The sequence below is a fragment of the Sturnus vulgaris genome, chromosome 2 (genome assembly GCF_052056855.1).
Source record: "Sturnus vulgaris isolate bStuVul1 chromosome 2, bStuVul1.hap1, whole genome shotgun sequence".
Classification (NCBI taxonomy): domain Eukaryota; kingdom Metazoa; phylum Chordata; class Aves; order Passeriformes; family Sturnidae; genus Sturnus; species Sturnus vulgaris.
Genome location: NC_142244.1, coordinates 21535667 through 21555204, shown reverse-complemented (window position 1 = coordinate 21555204; position 19538 = coordinate 21535667). Strand labels below are relative to the sequence as shown.

At 45.1% G+C, this 19538-nt stretch overlaps 2 protein-coding genes across 12 annotated transcripts in view; one reads left to right on the top strand and one right to left on the bottom strand.

Moving 5' to 3' along the window:
* EVA1C (eva-1 homolog C) overlaps nucleotides 1–12665 on the top strand; it is a 30212-nt gene extending 17547 nt beyond the window's left edge. For 3 of the 5 annotated variants that reach the window (XM_014893730.2, XM_088158838.1, XM_088158839.1), the window contains exons 4-8: nucleotides 1326–1478; nucleotides 7911–8054; nucleotides 10620–10691; nucleotides 11296–11388; nucleotides 12141–12665. In XM_014893730.2, the coding sequence (XP_014749216.2) occupies nucleotides 1326–1478; nucleotides 7911–8054; nucleotides 10620–10691; nucleotides 11296–11388; nucleotides 12141–12535 (857 nt within the window). In that variant the 3' untranslated portion in view covers nucleotides 12536–12665. The remainder of the gene's footprint in view (nucleotides 1–1325; nucleotides 1479–7910; nucleotides 8055–10619; nucleotides 10692–11295; nucleotides 11389–12140) is intronic. The other 2 variants (XM_088158841.1, XM_088158840.1) reach the window with 1 other exon arrangement.
* CFAP298 (cilia and flagella associated protein 298) overlaps nucleotides 1–19538 on the bottom strand; it is a 51680-nt gene that overhangs the window by 27955 nt on the left and 4187 nt on the right. For 3 of the 7 annotated variants that reach the window (XR_015801174.1, XM_088158843.1, XM_088158842.1), the window contains exons 4-6: nucleotides 19269–19427; nucleotides 18790–18921; nucleotides 17394–17489 (exon numbers count right to left, since the gene is read on the bottom strand). Coding sequence is in view for 6 of the 7 variants with exons in the window: in XM_088158843.1 (XP_088014969.1) it covers nucleotides 17394–17489; nucleotides 18790–18921; nucleotides 19269–19427 (387 nt within the window). In the remaining variant the exon portion in view is untranslated. Of the gene's footprint in view, nucleotides 1–16905; nucleotides 17306–17393; nucleotides 17490–18789; nucleotides 18922–19268; nucleotides 19428–19538 lie in introns of those variants that run through there. The other 4 variants (XM_014893731.2, XM_088158846.1, XM_088158844.1 and 1 more) reach the window with 3 other exon arrangements.

Here is a 19538-nt window from a genome sequence, read left to right as displayed (position 1 = left end):
CACAGCCTCTCCAGCACAGCCAGGCGGACTCAGTCCAGCTGTAGCCTGTCAGTCCTTGGGCACAGGCCCCAGGTTTTTGGCCTGTTGATGTGTGCACAGCATGGGAGGTGCTTCTGCAGAAGTCCCAACCTGCAGTGGGTCAAGTGTTTTTCAAAACGTTTTCAAAAATATTTTCAAAATATTTTTCAAAATCACTCTTTTTCACACTCAAGCTTGTGGCTGTTGATGAGCTCGGACTGTTACCAAGAACATTAACCCACTGTTTTATCTGTTCTGTTTTGGATGAAACAATAATGTTTACATTCATGAGTACACAGGAGGTTTTTCTCTCTCCAGTTCCCGAAGAACTAGCATCCACCCTCCACTCACAGGGATACCACTCGCTAACAATAAAGTTTCCCTTCTGCTCAGCTCAGGAATTCCCTTTTCCTGTTTTCACATTTTTGAGGACCAAAAAGATGGAGGAGAATAAACTCTTCTCCCTGGCCTTATCTGCCATAAAAAGGTTTGGCACCACAGCTCAACAGGTAGACCTAAGAAGGTAAAAGGCCACCACGAACAGACATGCTGCCTAGGCCAGGTGGCAGACTTAAAGGGGTTCCCCAGGAGGGATAAGCCATGAAGATGAGCTCAGTGCCTTCCCCACATCTGCTGAGGGTGCTGCCAGGCTGCCTATGCCAGCTGAGCGAGGGAGGGAGGGATTTTTTTTCAGGCTCCTAGTTCACTTTGAAAGTTTTGCCGGCCAAACTTTCAAAGGAGCCCTCGCTGGATAGTGCTGCCTAGCGAAAGCCACTGACCCCGGTGGAGCAATGCAAACACAGCTGAGAGGGCTCTGGCTTGGCGTGGGGACCCCTTTTGTCCTGGCCTTTTGTCCTCCCGTGGTCCGTGCCTCACCCATGGCTGTCACTGAACACTGCCAGCCCTGCCCGTGACTCACGAGTGTGCAGAGGCAGCTGAGGCACCCGTAGAACGCAGCAGTGTCCTGAGGAGAGACAAAAGGCAAGGATGAAGCTTCTCTCGCTGAGCAGGAATGGAAAGAAAGGCAGGAAAGCAGGGAGGCTGTTCCACTGGGAAAGGAGACTGGCAAAATTAGGGTTTTCTATTCTGTTCAAAATGGAGCCATGGACTCTAGACAATCACTTGTGCACAGTTCATTTGGAAGAAGCACTCTGCTCTTGACTTTGTGTCTGGCTGTACAGATGCCATGTGTCACTTGCAACAGCATTTGCAGGAAAGCTGGTTTCTGTCCTGCTGCTACTTGCTATTAACAGTCCAGCTATTTAAATTGCCTCACGCTATCATATTGCTGTTTGCTTCTACTTTAGCTGAATACAAAACCAAATCAGCATGTGAAAACCAGGAACTGAAGCTCCACTGTCAGGAATCCAAGTTCCTTATCATCTACTCGGCCACCTACGGCAGATGGGCACACGAGGAGAGCGTCTGCTCAACAAAGGCGGAGCACACACCCCCCTTTGGTATGTTTGGGCACCGCTGAGGGACCTTCTCTAGGCAGGAGCACAGGGAAGAGAGGACACAGGTGGGGAGAAACTCCAGGTGCAAGAGCAATGGTGTTTTGAGAGCATCACTGATGGAAATGTGGGAGAGATTATTTCTGAAACTCAAACAAACTGCCCAAACTGAGGGAGAAACATAAAGTAAGAAATGCAGCAAAGTAATAAGCTTTCACAGTGGCATTAACAGGTGACATAAGGCAGGGCAGAGATGTTTGCCTGATCAAGAGAAGCTGCCACCACACTGAGGTCTTGCATTTCATTGACCTCTCAAAATCACTCCCTTGCCTCTAATGTCAGCACTCACAGGTCACAGATAAGAATTCTGCAAACCTTTCCTAATGGATAAAGTTTCCCAGGAAGAAGAGAAGGAATTCGCAAGAGCAACAAGCTCTGCTGTGGCCCCTGTGTACAAGCACATGTGCAGCAACACCCTGGCTGGCACTGGTTTTGTGCTCTGTAAAGCAGCCTAAGACACTCGTGATAGGAGAGAGCAGAAAACCTGAGACAAACACAAAGCAGATCTACAGAAGGTAGATCCTTGTATGGATTTCCTACTACTAATGGAAATGCTTGGCCTCTTCCTGCGTGGTACCAGTGACTTTCTGCAGGCAGTGCATTTCCAAAAGCCCCTGTGTGGCGTGGGAGTTCACATTCAGTTACCGCAAAAGACTTGTCACTTAGGAGCCAGATCAAATCGACTCCAGATCTGTCTTGAGGCTGAATCTTATTTGTGTGTTTATTTAACACCTACAGATGGAAGTGGGTGCACGATTAGAATTCTGCAATGACTGCCCACCTTTCTCTCAGGGAAAACAATGGTAATTTGAATGTAATGCCTTGAGACAGCTCTTTCTTCCTGAATCAGAGCCCACATACCTATTTATGTTTGCACCAAAAGCTGAGTTGGCTCCAACACACTTCCATTACTGTTTCTGCTCACACTGGTGCAACTTGGCCTAAGGGCAGCACTTAAGCCATTCCAGTTCTTTCACTGCATCACAGAGAAACTGTGAGGCCATTTTTTTAGCACTCTGCAGAAGAGAAGTCACCCACAGGTCCTAATGACTGGCCCAGAAAGTCTCTGGTGAGCTCAAAAGTTTTGCATCTCTCCATACTTGATACAATCCTGCCAGGTGTATTGGGTATTGAACTGGATACTCCTCCAGATCTTGGTTACCTGTTGATACCTGTGATAGCAATGACAAACAGCAGCTTTGGGTTGGGACAGATGTGTTCTCAAGCATTGCTTTTCTGTGAACCACCTGCCAAATCAGCTGACAGATTTGCAGTGCTTTGCTTCAAAGGGAACCCAGGAAAACATAACATTTCTTTGGCATAAAGGCTCTTTTCCATATAGGAAATAAATTATATAAATCCATCTCTGCTGTGGGAGATACCTGTGTGGCCTTGAGCACTTGTAGGATCCTGAGCTTCACCTTCACATTTAGCATGAGTATCTACTCATGCAAATGGTTTTCTGAGCCAGTTTAATGGTAAAAAGACAGCTTCTGCAGCTGTCCAAATGCCTGGCACTGATAAGACTATAGAATTTCCATCAAGCAACTTCCCTGTTTTACTAAGACTAGCAAAAACTTCACGAGAAAATTCTGGGTGTGGTTCTGTAGCAGATGGTTCTGCCTAAAGGAATCCATTGTGCCCAGCACCAAAGCAGGAAACCACAGCAGTTTGTTCCTACGTGAATTGCTGCCTTTCCTGACCCATTATCTCTATTATATTTGTACTAACATGTGCATGAGGAAACAGAAAATTTATTGGTCGGAAGAAGTTAAAGAATTGTGCCAGAACAGGTTACCATAGACAGCACCAGGAAGACTGAGGTCAACAAACACCTCTCAAATAATAAATTATTCGTGTTAATACATGAAAATACTTGAAAGAAGGCTTGGTAGTGGGTCGCCTCTAGGTTCAGCCTGCAAACTAGAAGACTGCAATATCCTTCCCAGAAATTCCTCTGGATGCACACTGTCAGCTCATTGTGCATTCCTCCTCAAGTACCAGTGACCAACAGAGCCCTGAATTACACCCCTGTCACGGTTCTCATTGCTGCAAGGTGGGCTTCTTTCCAGTCCAGCCCTCTCTTTTACCTGGGCCCACTTCTGGAGGCTTGAGAGGGGAGATGGAGAATTCACAAACTCTCATCACAGCTTGCACTGTGCCATGACATACCCTGGGGCTGGGCTTTGTCCTAGTCTCCTCTTCCCAGTGGAATTCAGATAAGAGGAAGGGGTGACAAAGTGAAGCAAGGGGGATTTTCAAAATCCTCCAGGTTCCTTCCAGTCCAACTAGGTGTGATGATTTTTTTTTAATGTAACAGGATTCTATGATGCTGTGATTCTTGTTGTTTGTTTGGATATTGTAGCCAATTCAAAGGGCCTTATAGCTCTTACTCACTGACTGACTGAAAAGCTTTTGGTTTCTGTCTCTTACTAAAAGATGTACTCTTTGCCTGGTGTGAGCCTGTCCCCTGGGAAGGTTTCTTGAGAGCAGAAGTAACAGCAGTGAAGGCACAAGCAGCTTCAGGCAGATCTGGAAATGTTTCTACACTGCCTTTGGGCACTTGGGTTAGGGTTGGATGCAAAAGTAAGGATAGAATAATTCAATTTTCCTTCCATCACAAAACTCCTTAAGTCAGCTCTCTCTATGTGCAAACATCAGACAGGAAAAGGTCCTTGCCTGTGTCAGCCCGAGCAAACTGGGAAGCTTAGTAGGTGCTTTGGGGCCCAAGAGGTGCCAGCAGGAGCCCTTGTACCCTTTGCCCCAATCAATGTTGTCAAGACAACCCTCTGAATTTTGTCAAGACAAAACTCCCTTAAAAGAAGAGCTTTTCAGAGCAGTGGCAGAATGAGGAGTGATGGTTTGAAGGGAGGAAGAGACCAGCCACCATTTTTAGAATCCAAATAACTTTCTTCTGAGATGAGCAGGGAAGATCAGATTTGGCTGGTGGAAGTTGCTTGGAGCACGCGGAGACACACATCAATTCAGCCAGTAATGTTTTCTTTACCAGCAGTTCAGGGGTTTCTTGCATCTATTTTGTCATGGCTCAAATCTGTGAAAGGTTTGGAAAAGCACACTTGGCCCTCAAGTCTAAAAGGAGCCAAGGAATTCCTGCCTGTGCACATGCAGGAGCAGGGGGTCTGCTTCCTGCTGTCAGGAAATGGAGAGCCACACTTGTCTCTTGCCCCTTGTGTTTGGTGGGATGGATCCCCCACTCTGCACATGCATGTGCAAGGAGGAGAGACCAAGTTTGGTGGGGGGGTTTTGTACAGAAGTGCTGCCCATCACATTGTGTGTTTCTGCTGGAATCAGCAGTCCAAGCGGCCCTTTTCTGATGCATAGGCAGGACCCTGTGTGCCATGCTCTTGCATAAATTACCATATTATTTCAGCAACTTTCTTTAGGAGTCGGCAGCCTTAGCTTGCTCCAAACTCCAGTTTCCCCTTGTCAGTTCTCGTCCCCACAGTGGATATCTGGGCTCCACAAAGCACAAGCCATCCTGATTTGGATGTGTGAAATCTTTGCTTTCAGCTGATTTTAAAAGAGAGCTCCTCATTCTTCTGTGGGTGGGCACAGCCCAGGACACAACGAGCAGCAGCGTAAGGAGCAATCGGGGATGAAAGCAGTTGGAAACATTTAGAGAGGGCGGGACAGGACGCTGTCCCGGAGCCTGGCACAAGATGCTCCATCACCTGCAGGTTTTGTGTGGCAGGCTGCAAAGAAAGGGAGGGAAAGCTCCTCCTGTCCGAACTGAGAGAAGCTTTAAGAAACCAGAAGACAAATTACTTCTCATTAAAGCCAGCGTGATTTATGGCATGCTATTTGCATGCCAAAACTTTCCCAAACAAAGCTAATTAGGGAGCTGAAAGAGCCTTTCCTCCCGAAACAAGGCTTTCTACTCCGACTATGAAATAGCTGCAGTCAGATTGGATAGTTTATTACTGCATTAAGAACCTCGTCCTGACACCCGTGTCCCTGTGCCATCCATAGCAGTGTCTGCTACAAAAGATCCACCGACAGTGTTGGTGTGTAACAAGCAACTTGGGGAGAAAGGCGTGGAGAATGGAGTGTTTTCCCAGCGACACATTGCTGCCTTGTCTGCCACTGCTGGATGCCAGCAGCCTTTCAGCACTCTAGCAATGTGCCTTTCCAGAGGCAGGTTACCGAAAACGTATGGTAGCAGTCCAACAAGGCCCAGGGATATCTGTGTAGACCACACAGCACTCGGTCAGAAAGAAGCCACATGGCATATTTATTTATGTTCATCTGCCAGTTCACTGGATTCTTTTGGGCCATTCCATGGGATTCCTTTACTCAAAACACAGCACTGACCTCTCCTCATCCAGCCACTGGAAAAAGGTGTTTGACCATGAGGAGGGTAAGTTATTCAAGTTAATCCCATCATAGCTGCTGGGAGAACTACTGGGAAGGTAGCAAGGCCACATGTAAACCAGACAGGATTTTTTAATTGAATCACTAAACCCCAAAACCTTTTCAGAAAAGTTTTAAATAGGGTTTTTTATGTTACAAGACTTTCCAGATAACATCTGTCCTGTCCTGCAGAAGAAACAGGCCACGGTTTGCATTTAACCACCTGTGGTACCAGGAAAGCCTTGGGAGGTTCTCCAAAAACTGGCCTGCCAAGAACCTGTAGGCATATGACTATGCCTGCGTATCCTCTCAGGGAGAGGAGCCAAATCCAGCATGGATAGAGATGATAAGAAGCTATTAAGTCCCACAGAAACATGAGAAAAGACAAAATGAAACTTAACATTTTTCATGTTGCCATATCCCCGAATATGTAGAAATCCATCAGCACAGCATCCCTCCTGGGCAGGCAATTCTATACAAGACATAATTCAGTTTGCCAGTTTGCTGTTGTGCTCCCAATCCACTAATTTATGAATCACCTGACAATTCCTCCTGATACTCTCCAGCTGTTTTTGTACTTGCCAAAGTAAGCTATTGGCTGCCTAAAACATCCATCCAAATATATCCTTACTCATCTGAAATTACCAGGGAGGGAAACTAAAACTGCTGAGTTACTTAATCAGAACTACCCAGTGCTTTAGGTCAGCCTTTCCCTGCATTCCCAGCAGTCTCTTGGGACACACAGGTATTGGGATTTTAGGTGTCTGAAAAGTCAAAGAGCTCCCTCCCAAAATCCATGTCCAAAGCAACCCACGAGCCCTTTGCCAGACAGAGCAGCCCAATACCTCCTGGTGGCTCTGCCCAGGTATATGACTTCTTTAGTGATGGTGTCAGGGACTTAACACTAAAAATCACAAATCTGCCCCATTTTCACACATCAAATGTCAAGAACTCAGTCTCAAACCTTCTCCTCTTTTCAAACAGATTTGGGGAACCTTTGGAGTTTCTTTGAAACAGTGTTTGTCCTTCATCTAAAGAGATAGAAATGAGCTTCAGCAGTTGGCAGGTGACTGGAGACCGTCTTTTATTGTAGGAAGAGGGACTGTTTTAATGCTCAGAGAATGATGTTTCAGACCTCTAGAGCACCTTTGCCTCAGAAGCCTGGAGTGAGACATATCTGTCATACACAGAAAGCTGCAGTGTGTGGGGTGATGCAGAAAGATTCAGAGAAGGATTACTTGCTCCAAACTTGTCCTTTCTGCATTCTTTCTGTTTAGAAACCAAAACTACAGGGTGCTTTTCGCTCTGTGGCTTGGAGTTTAGCACATGTGGATACAGAGAACTTAATAAGTTGGTTTTTTTTTTCAAAGCAGAGTGTGACTCACACACTTTCCCACTCAAATAATTTCAGCTCCAGCGCAAAACCCAGTTTTGGAAGCCACATGTTTCCCTGGTTAAATATTGAGCCCATTTAGACCTCTTCCTAGTAAATCAAAAGCTACTTTTTAATACCCTCAACTTCCCTGTAGCCTGAGCTGTTGCAACACATAAAAATTGATCTCACCTGACTTGAACTGAACTTGGATATCCAGCTGACTCATCTCAGTAACCTGGGGCCAATAAACAGACTTGGAAACAGCATTTCATCTCTCTTGATTTGAGATGGGATAGACAGAGAGCTATTTGGATGTGCCTGTTTTTTCCAAGACATCTGAGTGGAACATCGAGACCATATATTGGGCACCTGTTTGGAGCTTAACAAGACTCTTCCTGCACCCTTAGTGTGAACCTTTAAGGCAACATGGGAGAGTGACCTTGCTGGAAGTTCACATTTTTAATGCAGCTGACTTCCTTGCATTGACAATCTTAATATTTAACTCTGAAATCCTGTTAAGGCAATGTTATACCTGAGATCAGGTGCAGATTTCTATCTCTAGTCATGCATCCAGCAGGTCTCATTTCAGGATGAGAGTGTTGTATATTTATTGTATGCATCTTTTCTTTCAGACTGTTTGTCCTACACAGCGCTGGAGGTGTTATCGAAGAGGTGTTACGGGAAACAGAGATGCAAAATCATTGTCACTAGCCGGGAGTTTGGAAGTCCGTGCCTACCTGGAGTGACAAAGTATCTAAATGTCAGCTATGCATGTGGTAAGAGCAAATGCACAGTCATTTTCAAGCCCTCATTTCTGCTTGCAAAGACATACACACGTCCACATTTCGGCACTGAGCTTTCCTAAATATCTACTTCCCTTTTAACACAGGAAGTTTTTGACACAGCCAGATAAAATATGTGAACAACCCCCTGGGCACAGCAGCACCTAACAAAGACTCTGGCATTAAGGGTTTTTTTGCTATAAAAAAATGCAACCAACAATAAAATATCAACTACGTAGTTCAATATTTTTGAAAAATACTATCAAGATAAGAGTTTGTTCCACAGAGTTCACCTGCAACAGAGCTAGGAAAAATAACCTGGCATTGCCTGGCATCAGGACGGGTAAAACAGTCCAGTATAATTGAAGTACTGTGTACAAGCCCAGTCCTGAAACCTGATTCATGTGAGTACATCTACAGCGTCTCCCTCACAGAGGGGTTCCCTTTCTCATGGAAAGGGAAGTGAAGGTTTATGAAGAGTAAAGGCTTGAGGGCATACATCCCCTGCATGATTGACATGTACTTCAGCTCATTCCTCAGACAAGAGGGAACAGTTTTCCATATTGTTTACTATAGACTAATATAATTTCATCAGAGGCGAGCAGAATTCCCTAAAATACTTCAACAGGAGCAGCTCCACAGGCACATACTGAGGAGCCCTTTGGCTGCATCCCTAGTGAGAAGTAGTCCAAGGGCACAGGTTACCTGAGACATGCTTTTAAGAACAGCAGTGTGGGACTGATGGCCAGATCACCTCTACCTGAAGATCAGACGAAAATGAGCCCCGAGAGATTTTCAGTCTCCCCAGGAATTGATTGTTAGCTGTGAGAGGTGGTGCAGTAATTCAGCTTCCTGTTCTTGGAGAGATCTGGGAATCTGCCATTGCACCAATACATTATATTATTGTGCAGCTGCCTTTATGAACGAGTTAATGTAATTCTCTTTAATTAGCATGAGCCTAATTACAACAAGTCATTCCTCTTTGCACCTCTGTGTACCAGAAAAGCAGAGTGAGTTTGTTTCCACTGGAGTTACGCATCCTGTTATTTAGGGATGTGGTTTTGCAAAAAAACAAGTGGGTAACAAATAATGCTCTTTTGTGTTGCTGGCACATTTGGAAGAGCTTTTCTTCTGCCAGATCTTACTGGGCTGTGCAATCTGAAGCATTAGCCAATGATTTGCAGATCTAATTATTTTACAGATCATCTAATGAACATGAGAAAAACTAGGCATATTCCAGAAATGACATGTTACATTCATTCTCCTCACTAGAGGATGCCTGCTATTCTGATGCTTCCCAAGATAATGCAAATAGATCTTCCCCTGCAGTGACAGGAACTCAGCAGAGCAGAGCACGTCTGTTCTCAGGGCTGTGCCACTCTTCAAAGTATTTCTGTCATGGTCAGGAATGTGAAAAAACCCCATACTTCCCACCCAGTGGTCAGCAGCTGTTTAGGGATAGTGAGTCTGGCTGCATTTTTACATTTTATCTGCCCCACACACCAAGGAAAGTATTCTGCCGCTGGAAAACAGCTACAAACTACCATGAGGTACAAGACAAAATAGAAATGAGCTTATTTACCCCTGTATCTCTTGGCCTTCCACTGCAAACAGGAGCTAAGACTCCCAAAAGGATTCCTTCATCAGGAAAGGAAACAGCTCTGACTTTGAGCCCACACAGAAAGAACAGTTCTGCTCAGAAAGAAGTGCTATTTTTAGTTGTTTTCCAAACGAAAACTATGCTAAGCTGCAAACCTCAGTCTCCTCTGTTCCATTTAACTCTCTCAACACTATTTCTTGGCAAATGTTTCTATGTGGGATAGAGGTGAGTGTCATATTTGAAATTTCTTCCTTTTTTACCCCACATCAGCCTGAAAATCAGCCAATCTGCCTTCACACATTGCAGGAACAGGTGCCAAGATCTGGGTGGACGAAGGCCCCATTCATCCACTACCGAATATGTGAACTCTCAGCGTCTGTACAAAGTAGTTCTTTTAATTATTTGAAGAGGACTGTGAATGCTTATCAAGAGAATAAATTAATGAAATGAGAAAGATGCAGCTCATTTATTCCCATCCTCCCCACCTTCCTCAGCAACTGTCCATCTCAGAAGCTTCACAAATGACATCGCATGAGACTTCAACTTTTATCTTAGAATTGCAGTGAATTATCCTCATCCAAACCCAGTATCCAGATGCAATTTAGCATCTGGCTGTAGCCCAGTTTATGGTGCATTTAGAGGCCAATTTTGTCTCCATCCACTGGTTGGCACACCCTTGATGGGCTGAAAACAAGGGGCAGGTTGCCAGGCTGAATGGAGATGCACTGATGTTCCTGGAGCAGGCCGGTGTGTGAATCACAGGCCCAGAGCTGCCCTGACTCCCCAAGAACCACACAATCACTAAGGCTGGAAAAGACCTCCAAGATCGAGTCCAACCTTCAACACCACTGTCAGAAACCCAGTTAATAACCCCAGGGTTAGCAGTGGGATTCACAATTAACTGGGGAGAGAGTTCTTAAAACTAACACAAGAACACAATTTGTCTTTTGTCTTTGCAGTTCCTAAATTTATCCTCACGGCTGTCAACCCCTTGGTCCCTGATAACAAATCTTCCATCAAACAGAATGATGGTATGTACCACCACAGACACAGGGTTTGGGAAGAGGTACTGGAAACCCTGCTGAAAGAGCTGCTCTTCCCTTTGGAGAGCAGAGGACAGGCTGGGAGTGGATGTGAGCCCAGTCCTGCAGCCACAGCTGCAGGCTGTGGGAAGAATGACCTGCCCAGAGCCAGCATGCTGGGAAGAGTAAAAGTGAAATTGTAGTTGTTTCAGGGTAAAGACTCTTTTACAAGTTATGCCCATGCCAGCTCTTCTCGAAGGCCACAAAGTTAAGTGTGTCCCCAGTATAAAGGGGCACGTGGCATGGTTGGGCTGGGAAGGCCATTGGAGAACCGTGAAGCTTCATAAAATTATTTCAGAAACCCCAATGGGAATAGGCACAAGGGGTTTCACTTGGCAATAGGCTCTTTTAAATAAATTTGCCATTTTCTGGATGTTTGATATCTTCAATAATTTGTTAATTATGCTTCATTTAACTTATCAACCATTGCTTGGTCTAGTGTTCTGCAGCACTGGCTTGCCTGTGTTTTGGGTGGACTTGTTGGCTGGGAAGTTTCAGGGTGAATATCAATTTAGTAGCTTCATTGAATTTGCTTTACCTCCTCGTGTCACAGGTGTCGACCTTGATCCAAGGGAATCGAGACTCCCAAAGAAAGATGGAACTATTGTTAGCTCTAACTACTTGGCTACATTTGCATACATCAGAGGTAGGAAAATGAGGCTGAGGTTGTTTGGCTCCAAATCGTGGCATTGTGGGAAAAGGGAGGATCAACTCTGAAGGTTACAACTAGTAATCCCATGTTTATGGTAATGATATTACAATATAATCACAATCTTGTGGATGGGAGAATCCCAGCATAACTGATATTTAGGGAATACTCCTTGCCTTGAGGGATTCAAACTCTCACAGCAACTGCAGCCAAGACATTTGTAACTTTTCGATGGGGCCATACATGGATCATCAAGGAGTAATAAAAAAAAACCAAAAAGCCATCCCAAACACAGCCATTTCTGCCATGAGACCAAGTAGATTTTGTGACTTAGCAGCACTAAGTGCAAAGGAAGAGAAGTGCTCTCTACTCAGCCTGGCCTGGAGATGCTGCTGAGGCCCTGCAGAGCCTAGAGCTGCTCTTCTCATGCCCCTGCTTGTGAGGGCAAGGCTGGTTTTGGCAGGAGGGCTGGAAGGACCAAACAAGGTGTGCAGAGCTCTGGTAGCTGGTTGACAACAGCACTGAGCTGCTCATAAAGGGCTGGGGCCACGTTGTTGTTTTACAGTATTCTAACCAGACTGGGTTTTTGCCCAGCAGTTGAGAGAGGCAGAGCTGGCAGGGGAGGGCTGTGAGTGTCGGGAGGTTTGGGTGCCCTATGGCTACAGAACACTGAGGGAATGGCAGCTGGGGGGTTGTAAGCAGCCTTGGCAGTTTGCAAAGTGATTAAGCCCTGGCTTTCTTGCCTGCAGATCACCCTGAAAGAGCCGCTCTCCTGTTTGTGTCCAGCGTTTGTGTGGGACTAATCCTCACACTGTGTGCCTTGGTGATCTGCGTGTCGTGTCCTAGGGACATCCAGAAACTGCACAGGAAGAGGGATCAGCTGGTGCCAGAGAGTGCCGGAGCCTACCAGAGCAGTGGCCAGGAGGAGGAAGAGGAGGGGGAAGATTCCTCCCTCTCAAGCAGCCAGGATGAGACAGACAGACTTTACAGACCTCCTTACTCAGGTTATAACTCAGCAGAGGCAGCAGAACTGGCTGAAAGGATTGAGCGCAGGGAGCAGATCATACAGGAAATTTGGATGAACAGTGGTTTGGATATGACACCTCCTAGAAATATGAATACATTTTATATTAATGAACAATAAATGGCTTATTTTGGATGACACTCTATCCCTTTTTAAAAAAAGAGAAAAAAAAATGTACCTTCTGTGAAGGAACATTTGTATCAGTGAATATAATTATTTGTAAAATAAAAAGAAACATATGCAATAAAAAGAGGGGTTTCATGCCCTTGACTGTCTATAAATCCTTCTGTGAAAAACACTCTACAGTTTTAACTCACGGTATGGATTACTTTTCACTGTAATTTGAGATCAACTGCCAAATGCATGTTTTAGAATATTTTAAAAAGTGGAAAATATTTAAGCAGATGTATTCAACCACCAGAACAGACCTGCCCAGGATGCACTCCTCCTGCCACCTGTGCTGGAAAATCTGTGAAGGACAAGCTCCAAAATGGCTGCTGCTTTCATAAAGGACTCTTGTCATTGCCACACACTAAGAATACTTTACTTAAGGGAAACACTGGGTTCATTTTTCTGATCCTAAAGCAGGGTTAGAGCCAGCACTTGAACGCAGGTCATAGTCTCAGGATTTTTTATCCGTTTGCAATCTTGACTTGAAAACTGTTAGACTAGTCAGATTGGGTTTCAGTTGGAGAGAAAATAAAATCAGTAATGTATCTAAGCTGAAACCACAACAGCCTTCCTGTCTTAAAAATGTCTCCAATATTTTAGCTGCAGCCCATAGGGAATTTACTGAACAAAAGGAGGAAAAATGTCACTTCCTATTGGTAATACTTCATGGGTTCACTGTGCTTCCCCACTCGGATGCTGTGTGTCCAGGTAGAGTGTAGTGTGAAACACTTGGAAAGAAAACATGACATGACTTGTCATTTCCTACTGATACAAAGTCGAATTAAGCCTGGAAAAACTTTAAAGGGAGGAAGGGAGCTTGCTCAGATGACTAAGGCACAATCCTGGAAAAAATTCACCAGCAATTAGCATCCTATCAGCGGAAGGAAGAGAGGTTAAGGAGATGGACGGAGGGCTGAGGTGGTCCAGAGCACTGGGAAACTGCAGGAGAGGCTGTGCACAGCCCCAGGGCCTGGCTGCAATCCCGCTGGGCCACTGCTCTCCCCTGTCCAGCAGGAAGTCGTCATAGCCTGTGCTATGCACGATATTGATTCATAGGTTTAGGGCTGCAGAAGGCCATGCCTTGGTCCTGAGGCTGGAAGAAGGCAAGCTTGCCTTTGGGGAGGGCTCTGGGCCAGAACTGGCTCCTTCCTCCTGACTGATGGGGCAGGTGCCACCCATTTCCTGGTCAGATACAAAGGGACTGATCTACACCCCAACAATTCCTCCTGCTGACAAACCACAGTAGTGGAAAAAGCCTGATCCTCTTCTTTTTACTGGAGCGGGCTGGCCTCTGGGCCACAGGGCTGAGACCAGGGGCTCCCCAAAACTCTGCGTCCTGGTGAAACTCCCTTCTGGAGAGCCTGGGGCCAGCTGATCTTTTTTGGAAGTTATCTGTCTGGCAGTTAATAATTATAGTCACTACAACGTCTGCATTTTCTTCCCTCATTTTCTATTGGGAACCCTTTCCTATTGGGGTTCCGGCCCATAAGCCGCCATCCTAACAAAAGCTGGGAGTTATCTTTCCTTCAAAATTCACTTTGCTAGGTAAAGTCAGCATGCCCTTAGGGGTGGCCTCCTGGAGAACACCTGCTCCAGCCAAAGGTGGGACTCCACAACCTTTGTGGGCATCCTGTGCCAGTGCTCAGCCAGCCCCACAGTGACAAAGTGCTCCCTGATGTTCAGAGGGACCCCCTCCTGTGTTCTGCTTTGTGCCCACTGCCTTTGCTCCTGCCACTGGGCACACAGGTCCCTTCCCCACTTTGTTCACTTCATGCACACATCCAGCCATCGGATAGCCCTTGTTGGGATTGCCAGCTGAAACCAGGCCCTTCACTCCTGGTGGCAAAACAGATGCAGTGGAAGCAGATCAGCAGAAACCAGTTTGCAGCTTAGAAGTTGGTCCCTTCCTTGGGGCAAAATGTTTCTCTTTTCCCAACTCCCAGTCCTCTCCTTGCTTTTACAACCTAGAGGAAAAAGACCTTTTGTACTAAAGTAGTGATTTAATTGATGACCTGATCCCCTCCTGATTTTCCTCTCTGCCTGCCACCACACACTGGCAGGCAGACAGCAAAAAATTCCTGCAGGTGCCAGAGAAGTGGCTGCTTCCCAAGATGGAGCATTTCATGTGCTTTGAGGGGGAAAAAAAATAAAAAGTAAGTGCCTAATAATGCATGCCTGTTTAAATGGGTCCTCTAACATAGTGACAAACTCTGTCCAAACCCCAGCACCAGGAGCAACTCAGCAGGGCAGGGGAAGCAGCTTTTGCTCCAGGCTGGGAGGTCAAGCTTCACTCAGGAGCTGTTCCTTTGACTGAACAATTTATAGTTTGAATTTGGATTGCTATTTTATTCTTTTTGCATAAACTTTCCAAGTCTAATTGGGGAAAGCTGTCAATTAGTCCCAATGTTCACTGTTCACAGCAGTCTGAGAGTCAGAATGAAGACAAACATGAAAAAACATGATAAAGACACTGAATTATTTGGATCTTTCTGAAACAACACCCAAGGCATCCAGTAGACAAAACAGAAAAGTAATGAGGTATGCACTTAGCTGTCCCAAGCCCTGAAAAAAACAGCAGCTCAAGTGCCATAGCTGGAATCTCTCCAAGCTGAGGTATCCACAGCCACAGGGAGGGTGCCACGAGGCACAGCAGCAATGCTATGGGGAGGACACTCAGGGCTGGCAGTGGGATGGGGTTTCAGCAGCACAATCCCTGCAATTTCCCAGAAGAGCAGCCTAAGGAGAAAATACTGAAAAGGAGAGCTTGCATGTTGCTTGGACTATTTGGTTCGTGCCCCACACAGGGCTGTGGGCATGACACACATGAAATTATATGACCCAGCATCCACATCTGAACTTGCTGGAAGGCAACACGCAGAGCTGCTGTTTGAACTTCCCACTCCTGCCTTGAGATTAGCCCCAAGTTTGTTGCCAGGAACGCTGGGTGAGGTTGCAGGAAGCAATAAATAACTCCTTCCGAACCCTGGGTGAGGCAGACAATGGAGCAATGTGGGAAAGCAAAACCATGAAAAGGAGAAAAGGAATGACACCAGGTGTGGAAACCATTTCCATTCATCAGGATACTGATATGGCCACAAAACAAAAAATGTAGCAATGTTCTGCTGTGGGTCTCCTTTGAGGGAGAATGGATTTTCTCCTTGGAAGGGCATGGCCACTCTCATACTGGCAGAAATAAGTGGTTTAAAAGAAAGACAAAATGCTTTTGCGAAGTTGCAAACCTACGTGTGGTGTTTCTATCTCATTATCTCCTTGGATAGTTAAATACCCACAGACTTTCCTGGGTTCCAGTACTCTTCAATCATTTCCAGTGAGTTCATTCCATTTCAGCCACAACAAATTAATCCAGCAGATCCACAAACATGGTTGTGAGAACTCCCAAAAGATCAATGCTATGGAAAATCTGCTCAGCTAAATGAAAAAGCCCGGCACCAATTACAGTAGAGAACAGCAGTCAAAGGAGTGCAGAATTTGTGTTAAGTATTTCCTATGCCTGCTTTTCCCTTGCTTTCAGAGAGGAAATGAGAATATTATAAGCTCCAGGACACTGATTTTCCTCTTAGGAAGTGGTAGAACAAAGTGTTTTGTTAAAAACCTTTTTTGAAATAATTCCAAATAAATAATTCCAAGTGAATTTTAAATAAAACATATTTTAAGTTTTTCAACTCAAAAATGCTGCTTTTTCTTTTGCTAAAAAGTCATATTACTGTAAAGCTGAGACTCCAAACTTGCCTAAAAGTAAAAAAATGGGTGACTGAAGTAAAACCACCATTAATAGTTCCCTGAATGGCATCAATTATCTTTTCTGCATCCAGTCTTCAAGCTGCAGGTTCAGCAAACCCTTGACTTTCAATTTGATTGGTGTCTCTTCAATACAGATACTAATACAGAAAATTATGATTTTTTTTTTTTACTTCCATCCTAAGAGATCTGGTCCTATTAAACTTGGGTTTATCCAATCTACCTGCAAATGATGCTTACTTTTGTATACAAGTTACTGTCAACCTCTACATATCAGCAAGAAAAACTAGACCTGAAGAATGAAAATGAAGCATTCCACGAGGATGTTAGTAGTGTTTATATAAAAACCACTGCCTTTAAACAATTGTTAAGAGTTTCAAAATGACAGCTGGGAAAACAGCTATGTTGAAATGTGAACAAGCACATAAAAAAACTAAGTTCTCCCTGGATTAGTTGGGGGAAACTGATTTCCTGTAAAATAAATTACCTTCTCCAGAGCACACCATCTAATAGTAATGCAAGAATGAGAAGAGAGTATAAAGACCACTCTGAAAACACCAAACATTCCAGGGCATATTTACTACGTCTCTTATCTATGAAACAGACTGACATTTCCATATCCAAAATTACAAGTTTCTAATAAAACGCCAAACCTCAAGAGAATTTGTTCATTAGTTTGCAGAGAAAAGTGCTGCTGCAGTCATAGAGAAATATGAAGATTTATTGAACATCTAAGGCCACAGAAGTGACAGTTTCAGCTGCTGTCAGAAGAATCTACCACACACAAAACAACTCCTTGCTGCAAACAAGAGCATCAGCCGAGCAGCTTAAGAAGGGGTCCGCAGAGCTTCATCTCGGACCCCATTTGATGTCTTTGACACCGTGAAATTGCCTTTTCAGAGCATGGTTGTCCGCCCACTCAGCATTTAGAAATGAGTCGTCGTCCTCCTCCTCCAGTTTCTGCGGCAGAGAGGGGAGGGGGGCGCTGAGGGACGCAGCAGGAGCCCTGTGGGAGCAGCCCAGCTCTCGGGCACCAAGGAGCACTTACCTTCAGCTCCTCCTGCTTCCTGTAGTAGTACAGCATCATCTCTTTTTGCTCTTCGTGGCTGATCACAGGCTCCCGCCCCGGAGCTCCTTGGCCTTTCTGGAAGGGAAATTGTAAACGATGACATTTGTGATACCAAGGAGAAGCCGCTACACAAAGACATCAAAAACCTTTCTTCAGACAACTGGATTGCTCGAATTTAATAAGGTCCCTCAGGACAGGAAAATAAATGCTGAGAAATCGTGGCTGCGTTCATAGAATCAATCACAGAACGCTGTGGGTTGGAAGGGACCTTGGAGATAATTGAATTCCAAGCCCCTGCCATGGGCAGGGACACCTTCCACTGTCCCAGGCTGCTCCCAGCCCCAGTGTCCAACCTGGCCTTGGACACTGCCAGGGATCCAGAGGCAGCCACAGCTGCTCTGGGCACCCTGTGCCAGGGCCTCAGCACCCTCCCAGGGAAGTCAGGGTTATTTGTTTAAGTGAGGTTTATTTTTTCATCTCTATAACTGAATCATGCTCTCAATTTTGTGGACATCAGTGGAAGACGCAAAGAGGATTGAGTCTGTTTTACCTAAATTTCCACTCTTAAAGACATAGTAAATCTGTTTTAAGGTCACTCTAGGTATCTCAGGATGGGCCCATATCTTTAGCTCTCCTACTAACACAGACACAGGATGGCCTAGGATTCAGTAAAGCAGGGAAGTAAGGGAGTTACAAACCACTACTAATAAAAGGAAATTTCTCATCCAGGCAACTGTGCTCCTGGAAGAAATGATGGACAAAGCAGAAGCCACCTGCTCTTAGCAACTGCAAACCAACATGGAGATGGTGGATGCTCTCGAGAACAAAAGGGTCTGAGGTGGTTTAGGCAGAGAGGGACCCCTGTACTGCTCTTGCTCTTTGAGCAAGTCTTTCCACTAATTAAGCAGACAACATTCCTGGGAGCCTACACTTCAGTGGCTATTGACATGCCACACCATTTCCAGGGACCCTGAGAGCAAAGAGAAGGCAAATCTGGTCTTCTAAGGGACAAACACATGAATCACCTGATTTACCTGTCAGGGATGCACCACAGAACCCACTGCAGGTAGCAAGATTTGCCATACAACTTTTCAGTTTGCATTTCATCTGTTCTTTAAATACCTCTTGGCTGTACTTCACAAAAATACTATGGAGCAAGAAATAGCAACTACAGTATGTAACCGACAGGCTAAGGCATTGCTAAAGAAAATCTCAGAGTGTCATCCATTCAAACCTTAAAATGGATGTACAGTTTTAAGATGCTCAAGCTGGAATGAATCTAATCCATCTTATACTCCTCTGGCTAGTTCTCTTCCACAGAGAACAGACAACCAAGGCTGAGGAACCTGTAGAGCAATCCCCCAGCAATACTCACTTTCTGGATCTTGACAATGATAGTAGTTTTCTCATTTTTGCCTACATAGTCAGAGAGCAACTTTGTTTCTTCCAACTGCTTTCCTGCCCACCATAACTGTGCTTCTGATTCTTTCACAACTTCAATTCCAGCCTGTGACAAAATAAACAAGGTGAAGAGCTGGGATTGTATCTGGCTCTTTTTTTCAAAACCAGATTTTATTTTTTTCTGGGGGGGGGGGGGGGGGGGGCGGGGAGGAAATCTCTCTGGAATTCCTAACATGAAGTTAGGAACTTTACACTCTGCTTCTACATCTTTCTCCTCATACTTATCTACGGCATTTTAATTTATACTCCATTCAACCTTGATCTAATATAAACACTTTGGGCAACAAATTCTCCATATGAGAGGTGAAAAAAAACTTTCACTGGTATGATGAAGAACAGCACAGCCGATGTTTAACCCAGGACAACATATAATGGGAATACATTACTGTATACCTGAGTTCCTGACAAGTCTTCTTTGTCTTCCAACTCCATCCGAATTGGATCGTGTGGAGGCAATCCCATTGGATACACAATCATCACAGCCCCTCGGAGCTGCTCCAATGCATCTTTCACTGTCTCCACAGTAACACACACATTGGCCTGGACTTGTTTCTGAAATACAGACAGGGACCATTGGCAGTACAAGCAAACCTGCAGAAAGACTTTGCTTTGTGACCAGTTCAAAGGTTAAGTGATGGGATATCTGAGCAGAGCTAACAGGCT